This window comes from Antechinus flavipes, chromosome 4, assembly GCF_016432865.1.
Source record: "Antechinus flavipes isolate AdamAnt ecotype Samford, QLD, Australia chromosome 4, AdamAnt_v2, whole genome shotgun sequence".
NCBI classification, from domain to species: Eukaryota; Metazoa; Chordata; class Mammalia; order Dasyuromorphia; family Dasyuridae; genus Antechinus; species Antechinus flavipes.
The window spans coordinates 386,576,453-386,589,926 of NC_067401.1; the positions used below are offsets into that span (position 1 = coordinate 386,576,453).

General features: G+C 35.5%; 1 protein-coding gene across 9 annotated transcripts in view; it reads right to left on the bottom strand.

Moving 5' to 3' along the window:
- The window catches only part of PPP1R12B (protein phosphatase 1 regulatory subunit 12B), a 243,147-nt gene that overhangs the window by 42,186 nt on the left and 187,487 nt on the right, over window positions 1–13,474 (bottom strand). Inside the window, exon 1 of one of the 9 annotated variants that reach the window (XM_051998637.1) lies at window positions 5,118–11,099. The exons of the other annotated variants lie outside the window; for them this stretch is intronic. Coding sequence (XP_051854597.1) covers window positions 5,118–5,219 — 102 coding nt within the window. The 5' untranslated portion in view covers window positions 5,220–11,099. Of the gene's footprint in view, window positions 1–5,117; window positions 11,100–13,474 lie in introns of those variants that run through there. 9 annotated transcript variants of the gene reach the window in all.

Below are 13,474 nucleotides of genomic sequence, written 5' to 3' on the forward strand. Positions count from 1 at the left end.
GCCTTTTGGCCCCGCCTAGTCCCGGTCTCCGTGGAACTGTCTGAATCTTTGTTCTCTCTCCCCCCAGCTTTCTTCCAAGCTCAGCTGACAGGAGGCCTGTCCTGACTTCTATTAGTGTCTCCGATCCACTGCCCTGGGTACTTACGTTGTATCTGCTGTTTCTATAATCGAATGTAATCTCCTTGAAGGCAGAGGCCATTTCATTTTTGTCTTGGTACCTTTGGTGTCTAGAACAATGCTTAGAGCACGTTAGGTGCTTGGATAAATACTTGTCATTTGATGGACAGATGTTAATAATGCTAGCAATCCCAAACCTAAATACTTTGTGGATACCAGTACAGAAATCTTCCTTTTCTTTATACATAGAAACCATACTGTCCTATGAAATTGTCCTTGATTTGAAGTTATTATATAGTGAATTTTCTTGATTAGAGTTTAAAATAATGCTGTAGTAGTTTTAATTAGAGAGAAAACAGTTACACATTGCAAACCTCATTAGCATTTTTTAATCAGACAAATGTTTTTCAACATAAGATAATAAATTATAAAGTAGAGGGAAAAATGGATCCCAGATTAGTGATGCCTGAGATAAAACATTTAGAGGTTCAAAGGATATGCTTTCCAGAGGAGAGATACAATGCATGTTCAAAGAATAATCATTAATATTAAGAACAGAGTGATCTTAGCATCCAGTGATGCTAGAGTCCATCAAAATGGATTCCATTCTCATGGAATCATTACCCAAATGTTTATCAAACTTTTATATAGTTGCTTTTAATGTTACCAAAAAAAAGATTCCTCATTTTGTAAATTTTATGGTTAGTATGAAAAGAAGGAAGACAGGTGGCACAGTGGATAGAATGCTAGAACTGAATCAGTAAGACTCATTTTCTTGAGTTGAAATCTGACCTCAGACACTGGCTGTGTAAGCTTGGGCAAATCACTTCATCCTCTGTGCCTCAGTTTCTTCCTTTCTAAAATGGGCTAGAGAAGAAAATGCCAAACCCCTCCAGTATTTTTGCCAAGAAAACCCCAAATGGGGTCACAAAAAGTCTCACGTGACTGAAATAACTGACCCACAACAATAGTATGAAAAAACACTGCTACTTACAATCCTGGCATTTTCCATTCTAGATAATGGCAAAGATGGTAGCAATTTGGACTAAAATTTAAAAAGTCATTACTCTCAGCTTTAAAATACAAGTTAATTTCCACTGCTATAAATACATTTACGTCATTTTCAAAGATCCTCAAGACCCATCAAGGTTTTTCCATAAATTGTGAGAAGGATGTTGACATTTTATGAATTTCATATTTATCTATGAACTTGAGAACACAGGCAACGCTTTCAAAATTTTCATTAGTATTGTTTTATACAGAAATTTGCAAGGAATATTGATTTTCTAGGCTGCCATTTACAACAGCTCTTACCCCTTTTCTCCCCAACCCTAACTTAGAAACCAAAGAAATTGCCATCACCAGCTGAGACCCATCTTGAAATTACTCAAAAAAAATTGGTAGAAATATATGATTATTAGAAACCAATATTGGAATATCAAACAAAAACACTAAGGCCCACTCTTTCTCTAATACTGTTTATCATATTAGCTACTGCAAGGAGTTTTACAAAGAAAGAAAAGCCAGCTTCTATCTCTAAAGCATGGACCATCAGAGCTAGTTTTGATGTTGCCCACATCTTGATTTATTTTTGTTTTTTAAAGTTCAAAATAAAATTTTTTGTAGTTTAATTTATGGTCATATTGAAATATGTATTCAAAATATCAGCTCCCTATCTGAATGTATATTGTTTTCCAATTCTCTCTCAAAACATTTTCCTTATAAGGAAAGAAGTTTTGAGTATCAAACAACGTAAGAAAGTTTAACTATATTATTAGAAAAAACAGCCAAGAATATCAATATCAGATGTTTTTTATTTCACACATTAGTGCAGGAGATATGCCTCTCATTCTCTATAATGACTAACTTATAAATTACTTACTAGAGGCTTTGGATAATACTTTATCTAGGCTTTGATACAAAAAACTGAAGAATTCACTTTCAGATTTAGTTAACTCTATCGTCTTTAAAGTTAGTCTCTGGAGTCCGTAGACTGGGAATCATACAAATGGGAATCTTAGATGAATCCTATAAAGTTCCACCTGGATTTGTTGATCCCCATGATAGACTTGACAACAGACAGATAGTCTGGGGACCCAACTCTTCTCTCTATCCCTCAGCCCTAGTCTCTAGGAGCCCTACTTGTCTAGGCTTTGAACTCCCACTGCCATTCTGAAGCTTTTACTCTTAACCTTCACTTTTAAAATGAATTTAATCTTGACCTACATATGATGTGAATGTTTTATTACCCATTTATGACTAATTTAATAGTTTTACTTTGTTATCTCTAATAAATTCACTGTTCATGTCAGTGTGCTAATAAGTTGAGTCCTTACAGTGGTTGCTTGTGCAACACTGCTAACATACTAACCACCGTAACTCTCTCTACATTAGGAAGCTAATGACACCTCCATGGGAGCAGCAGGTAGCAAAAACACAGTAATAATAATATAAAAAACAAGGTTGCTTTTGTAGACCATCTTTATTCTTACAAGTCCAAAGCCATATGGGATAAATGACCCAAGCCTACAGGTGAACTGACTAGTGAAATCTTGCTGTTCTAAATAGTACTGGAGGACAAAAAGTTATCAAACTGTGCATACCCTTTGATCCAGCAGTGTTATTACTGGGCTTATATCCCAAAGAGATACTAAAGAAGGGAAAGGGACCTGTATGTACCAAAATGTTTGTGGCAGCCCTGTTTGTAGTGGCTAGAAACTGAGTGGATGCCCATCAATTAGAGAATGGCTGAACAAATTGTGGTATATGAATATTATGGAATATTATTGTTCTGTAAGAAATGACCAGTGGGATGATTTTAGAAAGGTCTGGAGAGACTTACATGAACTGATGCTGAGTGAAATGAGCAGGACCAGGAGATCATTATATACTTCAACAACAATACTATATGATGACCAATTCTGATGGATGTGGCCCTCTTCAACAATGAGATGAACCAAATCAGTTCCAATAGAGCAATAATGAACTGAACCAGCTACACCCAGTGAAAGAACTCTGGGAGATGACTATGAACCACTACATAGGATTCCCAATCTCTCTATTTTTGTCCGTCTGCATTTTTGATTTCCTTCACAGGCTAATTGTACACTATTTCACAGTCTGATTCTTTTTGAAAAAGCAAAATAACTGTTGGTATACTTATAGTGAATTTAACTTATACTTCAAAAAAATAGTACTGGAGGAGCATTTATTTTCAATAGCTCTAGTTTTACAAAATATTCTTTACTAGTGAAAAACCATTGACCACCAAAAACTAATTACAATAAACTGTGATTGCTATGATTCTCTATAGCTGTTAATTATTAGGAAGTAAAGATCAGGTATAATATTAAATTTTTAAAAATAAAACTCATAAATTATTATGACATCTTAAAAAATGATGTAATATTTGTATTTTCTTCTACCTAACTTCATCCTACCTAACCAGCTTCTTGCAATAAGTAAAGTGATGGTAGACAAAAGAGAAGCCCTGCATATGATGGGTGATCAATATATTGTGATAAATTTGATAAATGATCACTATTAAAAAAAATAATAGTTCTATGACTAGCAAGAAGTAGCTACACTAAATATATCCAATGAGTATTTTTCTTCTTCTTCAGAAAACAGAGAATAAGCTAATGCTCCAGGTTTCAAAGATAGCAAATTTTATGCCCTTTCAGATATATTATAACTTCATTATGGTGTCCCCCCAAATTTTTGTGTACTTTTAAATTATAAAAGCTTAGAGAACCAATCGACAGCTAAGCAGAGTCTGGAAGCTTGATTCCATCAATCTTTCTAATTCAGGCTTGTGTCCCTACACAAGAGAGAGGGTGAGAGGGGTGAGGAGGGGCTCAGGGTTATGAGGCACCTTAAGCTTTCAAAGTTTAAAACTGCACTAAGACTGTTGGGACTTCCTGTATACACTCCAGCACAGCAATATGGGTGAGACTCTCTTATACAAAAGTTCTTTTGCTATTTTAGTAAACTAAGCATCTGAAAGGGGTGGGAGACCAAAATGCCTTATACCAAATTCTACCATACAGGCAACAATGTTATAGGAAATGAAACAGAAAATAAAAAAGACTTGGATATAAGATTAACATTCTTCTTCAAACTTTCCAGATCAATTTGGCTTCTCCCCATAGATTCCAAAAGAAAGAATGATCTTTCCCTCCTTTTTAGCTCTGATTAAGTCAAGTTAATCTTCTATGAAAGGACTGTTACCTATAATAAGTTCATCATAGTTTTTCATTTCTTATGGTACATAATACTTTTTGCACTACAGTGGAAACTCCTAAATTAGTTGCAAATCCTGAGGTCTGGTTTATTTTAATAGTAAAATCTAGAAGAAAATGTAAACTCAAACATAATGTGCATTTCTTCAGGATGTTAAGACACTACCAATCTTTAGACTGTACTTTCCCCAGTTGCTTTGTGTCTGTCCAAGGGGCTACTCTTCTACTTTTAAAGATTATGTTCTAAAGTCTGGTTCCTGGTAGTTTGGGGAGCAAAGTTTGAGTCCCACAGCTCACCACCAATCCTCTCCCCGCAAATTGTAATTTCATAATCAGAAAAAGTTCAGCTTACTTTCCATTTGGAGACTTCCCTGGGAACACATATCATTTTCCACATAATACACAATTATTCAACAAAACTAAGACATTTTTAAATCTCTCATGATATAATGACAAGGGATCAACAAACCTACTGCCAAACAAATCACAAAAAAGTACAAGACATCACGTGAATGTTGACATGGCTAAAATGTGCTTTTCCTCAGGAATTTATTAAATATTTTGAACCAAAACTTCTTGCAAAGAAGCTAGTAGGACTTTATTTACAAAGTCAACCAGTTTTTGTTTTTTTTCCTATTGACCCCACGTGCCCTATAAATTCTAATTTCTGGAGCAAAAACAAGCACAAACAGGCACACAAATCTATACTCCACCTCCGACACAAATCATGAATGTACATTAAATCAAAATACTGCTTACTCGGAGTGTCTTGGCAATTGGGGAGGGTGATGCCGGGGGAGAGTCAGATTGAGATTTCCTACTCCGAGTGAACTCTTTGCTTCGGGTATATAAGGAAGACATAGTTCCTCAGGATTTGGAGAGGTACTCCACCTTTGCAATCTTCACTCCAGGCTGGGAAAATGGTCCTGTCTGCTGCCCTTCCAAAACCCCTCCTTCTGAGTGGGTGCAAAAAGCCTTCTGATAGAACTAAAAAAAGGATGCAAACCGCCTGGTAATTATAGTCTTGAGCTCTGAACCAGTCCCCGGCAAGGCAGAGTCTGTAAGCCGTGCTCCATCAATGCTTCCAATTCAGCTCTGACCACAGGGGCCCAGGAATGACAGGTACCTTTATGGGGCTGGATCTTATGCTGAGATATCTCCCTATGCCCACGGTGGTTCCTTGATCTCCCACACAAGGTTAGTCTTAATGAGGCTTTGGGATGTTTGCTCTTTAATAGAGCCTGACCCCAGGCTCCCAATGAGCCTGGATGAAAGCTCTGTGGAACAGCCTCCGTCCTTGCCGAAGAGAAGTCTGGGGAACAGCTTTTGTCGTTTTATCCAGAGGGAAGAGAAATCGGGGAACCCTTCCCTCAGCCTGACTCCAAAAGTACACGGGCTGCTGTGACAGGCTGGGCAATTTGAAGAACTCAAAAAAAGTACAAATAAGGAGCCAAGATTTTACCCAAAAAAAAAAAGCAGCCCCGAGGAAGTGAAGTTTTCCTAAGTCCTTCCAGTCGGAGCTGCTTTTACATATAAACACACACACATCTTTTCCCCTCCCTCTTGCTATTTTCTGACATTCCAAATCCCTATTCGCGTAGTGAGGAATGCTGGAGTGGGGCCAAGGGCAAAGATTCACTTTCAACTTAAGATTCGGGTTGCCACTTGTAGGAAGAACAGAAAGCACTCTAACTTTTAGGATCTGTTTTTTTTTTTTTTTTTTTTTTTTGGGGGGGGGGAGGTGGGGTGGGTGGGGTGAGGGTGGGGGGCAAATCCACAGCCAAACCCCACCTCACTAGCGTACTTGGTCAGGGGTTAAATGGCAGGAGTGAGTCTCGAGTTCTGGTTTTTCTAAACACTTCTTTTCAGAACAAAGGGTTTAAGCTAATGGAGCTTTTCCCTCATGATAAAACACAACACAGAGGCATCCAGCCAAAGTGCCTTATGCGCCCCACAAGCGCCCACCAGAAAGGGGGTTGGTCTGCAAGTCGGGGGTTTCCTGGCTGCCCCCTTGAGTGAGAAGTTGGTTAGTGTCTGCCAGGAGGCGGTAACCAGGAAGGAGGATGGGGATCAGAGAGCCCCAGGAAAGCCGCCCTCGGCCTGGAAGGATGCTGGAGGAGGCTTAAAGAGACATTTCCCAGAGCTGGTCTTCTGCCTTCTGTTGTCATCGCACCTCCACTAAAGAGCTCCTGTGTCACTGTCTCGGAAAACATCTGAAACATCATTCACTTTTGATTGGATTCCTGGAACCTGGGTACTGTTTTCTGTTTTTCCACATAATTTTTTTTTCACGTTCAAAATTTCTCATCATTCTTTTCCCCTACAATAGACCCATCATTTATTTTTTTCTTTCTTTTGACCCTTTTGATGGAATCAAATTGAAGGACCAGATGCTTTTTGAGGTCCCTCAATCCAAAATTTCTAGAATAACTTGGAAGATGTAGGCTCAATATATATATAAGGTGGCTTAATCTGGCATTAGATTATCCCTAGTCTGAAATTTCCTGGAAAGACTTGTGACCTGGGTCAGTTTCTACTAGGAAGACATGTTAGCTACATTGGCAACACTTGCAGCATTAGAACAAGGAATTCAAAATGAGCCTTGAGTGAAACCATCAAGTCTCAGCTGCTCTTGTGATTCTGGTTAATGGGTGCTAAATTACAATATTTGATTACATAGCTATCATCAACTAATATAATTCAAGTCTCTGGTAACTATTTCTTTTCATCGAAAAACTGCATATCTGTAAGTTTAGGGAATAAATACAGAGCCATGACTTTACAGAGAAGAGCCATGACACGAGTAACTCAAACTAACCTCTGGGATAAAATTATAGGAATATTAGCGGTGTGACTCTGGACAAGTCACTTAACTCTGTCCCAATTTCTCATCTGTAAGTGAGATGAAGAAGAAAATGGCAAATCACTCCGGTATCTCTGCCAAGAAAATCCCACATGGGGTCACAAAGAGTGGGACACAACTCAAATGATTCAACAACAAAAAGCCATTTTGTCTAACTGGTGTAGAATTAGGGATATATTTTTCAATTTGGCAAATCCAGATGGAGAACAGAAGTTTAACAGGTTACTAAATTTCTTAAAGGAAGGCAAGAGCAATCTTGATAAGTAACACATTTCCTGTCAAGGTGGTTTTTTTTTTTTTTTTAAAATAATCAATTCATTTTAGGGGGGGGGAATTTAGTCAAAAATGTCAATCTTTTGTCAAGACCCTTGATTTCTCTTTTAGCCTCTGTCCCCTCCCATCATATCTCCACTCTCTGAAAAAATGATACCTTAGAAAAATAACTTTGATATTAAAGCATGGAATATAAAAGCAAATTTGAATTATCAACTGTCTCAAGGCCTCCAAGAACATTTTGGGAAATCAAGAGACTAATAGGAACATGGAAGAGGTGTGGGAGCATAGACAAATTCTCTGAATATATGACTCTAATACTTTTTTATTCAATCTTTCATAATGTTTTCATTAGAGACTTAGTATACATCTACCATCTCCTTGAAGCTTTTGTTATAACTACACTTCTTATATTCCATTTATTAAGGAAGACAATGTTGTTTGCAAACATTTACCATAAACAGAAAATTTTATTAATAGTAATCAATGGAATTCTAGGCTTAAGTTTTTCAAGTAGCATAGCATATTTAATAATTCACTTTTGGGAGTAAAATAAATGACCTATATGTATGCACCCACTGGCCAAGTTCAAATGATTAAGTACTTGACAAATGGGTAGGTAAATACTTATAATTTGATTCAATTCAGCAAATATTTATTATGAGTATACTATTTATAAAGCTAAACAGCTGTAGGCTAGGTTTCTACCCAAATACAATTAGCAGGGAAATATTTATATGGCAGGATTCTTTAGAAATGTGACAATTCTGTCTTTCCAGAAGTATCTTCTACACTAAGTGACAAAGCCCAGGAAAGCAACAGACCCGAGGGAGAAGATTTTCACATCTGTATACTTGGAATAATTAGCCTTACAAACAGCCACTTGTTGAGCAAATGATTTATTTCAGATAAACAGCATAGAAGGTTTGTCCCATATGGTTTACTCCTCTTAGGGGAGGGAGACTGGGAAAAATGTTTGTAAACTTTTTGGATTCATTTGTGAGCACTGAAGTAAAATAATAGGCTGGTCCTTTAACTCTAGCATTCAAAGCAAATACAAAAGTCAAATAAATAGGTCACAAATGTTTACTTGGTTCTGAAATGTTATACACAAAATGTGTAAGCGTGCCAATAAAATGGATCCTGTTTGAATACTGCCCTCAGACCACTAAATCTCACTTATTGAACACCTCAAACTATATTAGAGAGAAAATAATGCAAAACAAGAATAGGAAAATTAACATTCCTGAACAACATTAAACCATCAAACTGTACATATACAACAATTCTCACTTTACATAAGTGGGCCATTCCACAGACCTCTCTGTAAAGTGATTTCTGTATAAAAGCAGATGCATAAAAGTCCACTGCAGACATATACAGAAGAGGACAGGTTACATGTGCAATAGGACAGACAAGTGGTACCTGAGCACAGGCAGATGGAAAGGGAGTGGGGCACAGAGCAGGACAAGGATCTATTCTCTCAGCACTAGAGATTTCAAGCCAAGCTGCAGCATCAATTCTTCTGTGTTCACTTGGAAAGTTTTGGTTTTGAGTTTTTTAACTTTTTTTATTTCTTGGTAAGAGGGACGGGATAAGAGGTTGCAAAAGAGTAGGAGCAAAGAGTGAGCGAACAGAGTACTGAAAAGTCAACGTAGATTTCTTTTGGAATGAAGACTTCTTTCAGAATGTTATTTAAAGTCAAATATGATAATGCAAAATTTATGTAAAGTAAGAACTAGCTATTATTTAGTTCCTTGTTCATTATATAAAGTATAAAATAGATGCAAAGGGCAGGCAAATTGGAAACTTGAAGCAGTGCACCTAAGACTGATTTTAACATTATTAACTAAAAAGGAAATGAAAGTTTGAAAAAATGAGGTTTTTAAAATTAGAACTTTAAACAATAAAGGCTAGCGCCTAGGTGTTCTAGGGACCATGCAGTATGGGAATGAATAAGGTACTCTTTCAGTTCCAGGCACCTCTGCTTCATGTATACTTATGATAACCTACTGACTCCATTAAGACCCAAACTTATGATGGTTGTGGTTCTGAAAATCTATACTAGTGGAATCTAAATTCTAGGAGATTCTGAATGCTGGAATGACTCTGAATACAGGTCTAGTGACAGATTATATTTGCTTTTTGAAGATGAAACTAGTTGAATGCAAAAAGTTCATCACCAGTATGCTAACTACTTTGGAATCAATTCCATAGTTTTTAATTGATATAAAATTTGCTCAGTCTCAAGGAGTTTCATTTGTGCTTCACAGTGACAGTGCTTCTCTACTTTGTAGAAGAGGAACAATTTTTACGCAATCAATAAACAATAACTCATTCCTGCTACTCTATGTATGAGATTCCTTGTCCTGTGACCAATGAGTGGACTGGAGGAATCAAATCATACAATTTCATTACAAATTAAAGGAAGAGACAAAACTTGCAGCTAAATGAAAGGATATTCACGAGTTCCCTAAAGAGAGACAAATAAAAGAATTTTTTTTTTAGGCATACAAGAGCAGTAAGAAAGACTTTATGACTTTAGGAACATTTAATAATCATCTTATATCAGTGTTCAAGATCATTTACAAAAAAAAAAAAGAGGGAGAGAAAAAAGAAAAAAAAACACTATGAATACAATGGACTTTTGTTATGCGAGATTCTCTATGTAATAGAGAAATTCTACAAAGAATACTATATAACATCCCATAATAAATTCGATAAACTTTAATCGTGAATGACTTAAAAGAGTGTGCAAGATATGTCACAAGAATATGTCTTATAGAAATGACCAGCAGGATGAATAGAGAGAGGCTTGGAGAGACTTCTATGAACTGATGCTAAGTGAAATGAGCAGAACCAGGAGATCATTATATACACCTCAACAACGATACTGTATGAGGATGTATTCTGATGGAAGTGGATCTCTTCGATAAAGAGAAGATCTAACTCAGTTTCAATTGATTAAAGATGGACAGAAACAGCTACACCCAAAGAAAGAACACTGGGAAATGAATATAAACTGCTCGCATTTTTGTTTTTCTTCCCGGATTATTTTTACCTTCTGATTCCAATTCTCCCTGTGCAACAAGAGAACTGTTTGGTTCTGCACACATATATTGTGTCTAGGATACACTGTAACCTATTTAACATGTACAAGACTGCTTGCTATCTAAGGGAGGGGGTGGACGGAGGGAGGGGAAAAGTCAGAACAGAAGTGAGTGCAAGGGATAATTATATTAAAAAAATAAATAAATACAAATTAGAAATTCTGAAACTCAAAGGAGTTACAAAATAGAAACTAAGAAAACTATTGAACTAATAAATGAAATGAGTTGGAACAGAAGTGAGTACAAGGGATAATGTTGTAAAAAATTACCCAGGCATGGGTTTTATCAATAAAAAGTTATAATTATAAAAAAAAGAGAATATGTCTTATAAAATATGGCATGAGATTGATAAAAACAAGAGGCTAAGAGCTTGTAGGGCAAATATTTATAACCCTTGTGTCTATAAATTATGAACACTTTCTTTAAAGAAGAGATTTGGAAAAATCTAAAAGTGGTAAATACCAAATTACATTACAAAAAGAGGAACTGATAATGATAAGACAGAGTTAATCACAAACCATGTATTCATGGAAAGAAAACACAAATTTTTGTGATAGCAAACATTAAGATCAATACCAAATTAAAATAAAAATGAGATATTAATAGCTGTCATTGACATAGAATTTAATATATTTTCTAATTTGATCCTCACTACAATACTGTGAAATACTACATCTATTATCCCTACTCTGCAGATGAGGAAATGGAAGATTTAGGTCTAATAATTTGTCCCTTAACTAATAATTGCTGAAGTTTGTCTTCAAATTCAGATCTCTCCAAGTCCAATACTCTTATCACTATATCACTTTGTAAATAAATGGTATAGAATTAAATTGATTATGTATACTTATATTGTATTTAATTTATACTTTAACATATTTAACATGTATTGGTCAACCTGCCATTGGGGAGGGAGGGAATGAGAGGAAGGAGGGGAAAAATTGGAACAAAAGGTTTGGCAATTGTCAATGCTGTAAAATGACCCATGCATATAACTTGTAAATAAAAAGCTCTAATTTAAAAAAAAAAAAAAAAAGAATTAAATTGATTCCAAACTAACCTATTTATAATTGTTGTTCAATTTTAATGGAAAGAAAAATAACAAAATAATAGAAACTGACTATTGGAATCATACAAAACAAAGCTTGGCCCCCCAAAAAAGATATTAGTAGAGATAGGATCATGGGCATGGAACAATGCAGACAATGGCAAGTTTTTTTTCTGATGGATTGGTTAGTTTACAGAATTATTTTTTTTCTCTCACTTATTCTTTATTAGGGATGGCTCTCTGAGAAGAGAAGCACTGGAAAATGTAAGAAATGTAGAAACAAAATATATAAATAAAATATTTTGAAAAGAAAATGAAAAAAGGTATTATGAAAAATAGAAATGGGGAAAAACTAACATTATCTCAGATCAATTATCTTTCCTAAGCTTATCCAATGTGTATCTAATACCACAGAGATCACAGACCAACCAAAACATTAGCAATACAAGAAAAATACTGCTATAAAAATCTTTGAGGTTTCAAGATACTAACTTTAAAATTTGAATCTATATTTACAAATATTTGTCTTTCTCTTCCATAAAGTCCCCTTTAAATCTATGATTGAAAAATTGACAAATAAAGCCCTCATACAAATATGCAGAGTCCAGCAAAACAAATTCTCACATTAGCCATTGTCCAAAAGTATGTCTTTTTCTGCATTTTAAATCACCTTTTTGGCAGGAGGTGAATGGTTCATTTTTGTTTCTCAGAACTTATTGTTGTATCATTGCATGGAACAGAGTTCTAGTATTTCAAAAGTTGTCTGCAAAATGTTCTCATTTTATAACAGTTCTAGTTCTGCTCCTTCTGCTCTCCACTAGACTAGAGAAGGGGGAAGGGAATAAACATTTATATAGCATCTTAGATGCCAGATACATACTAAGTGCTTTATAAAGATCTCATTTGATCCTCACAGTGACCCTATGAAGGAGGTACTGTTATTACCTCCCTCTTAGAAGTGATATGTCTCACCCAGGGTTACCCAGCTTGAATGTTGTAGTTCTTCCTGATACCTGATCCAGTGTTCTCTCCTCTATGACCCAATTATCTCTGAAACTGCCCATTTCATACTTTTTTATGGCACAACAATATTCCAGTACATTACCATGCATTATTTAACTATTACCCAATAGGAAGAGACTCCCTTAATTTCCATTTTAGACTATTACAAAAAAAGCTGTTTTAAATATTTTTGTTTGTATAGGTCCTTTTCATCTTTCTTTGATCTTTAAGAGACTAAACATTCAGCAAGGATTTTACTCTACAAATGGCAAAGATAATGTCTTTTTTTAATTTAAAAATTCTTTTTTTATTTAAAGTTTTGAGTTCCATATTCTATACCTCCCTTCTTTCCTCTGCTCTTTCTTTCATGAAATAATAAACAATCAGATATAGGTTATATATATGCAATTATGTAAAACATTTACATAATATGACTAAAGATAACATTTTATAACTACAGTAGTGACAGTTACTTGTGATGGTAGGTACTGTGAAAAATGCTTTTATGAGAAGTCATTTATGAGAACCTAGACCCTAGATACTGGTAGACAAAAAAAAATGATGATTTTTGCTTCCCTGTAGGTATGATAAATGGATATCTTTTTCACCTATTAGTTGAATAGGCTTGGTGATAGGCTGGGCTTGATCCATCTAACTGATGTGAGTCAACAGTACTGGCAAATGTCACTCATTCAGAAACAAAATTAAGATTTGCAACCCACAGATGAACTTAGAAAAGGCAGCAACATTATTGATTGTCCATTTAGAAAGTTTATAGTAATCTCATGGTTTGGTGGATAAGTAATACTCACAAACCATA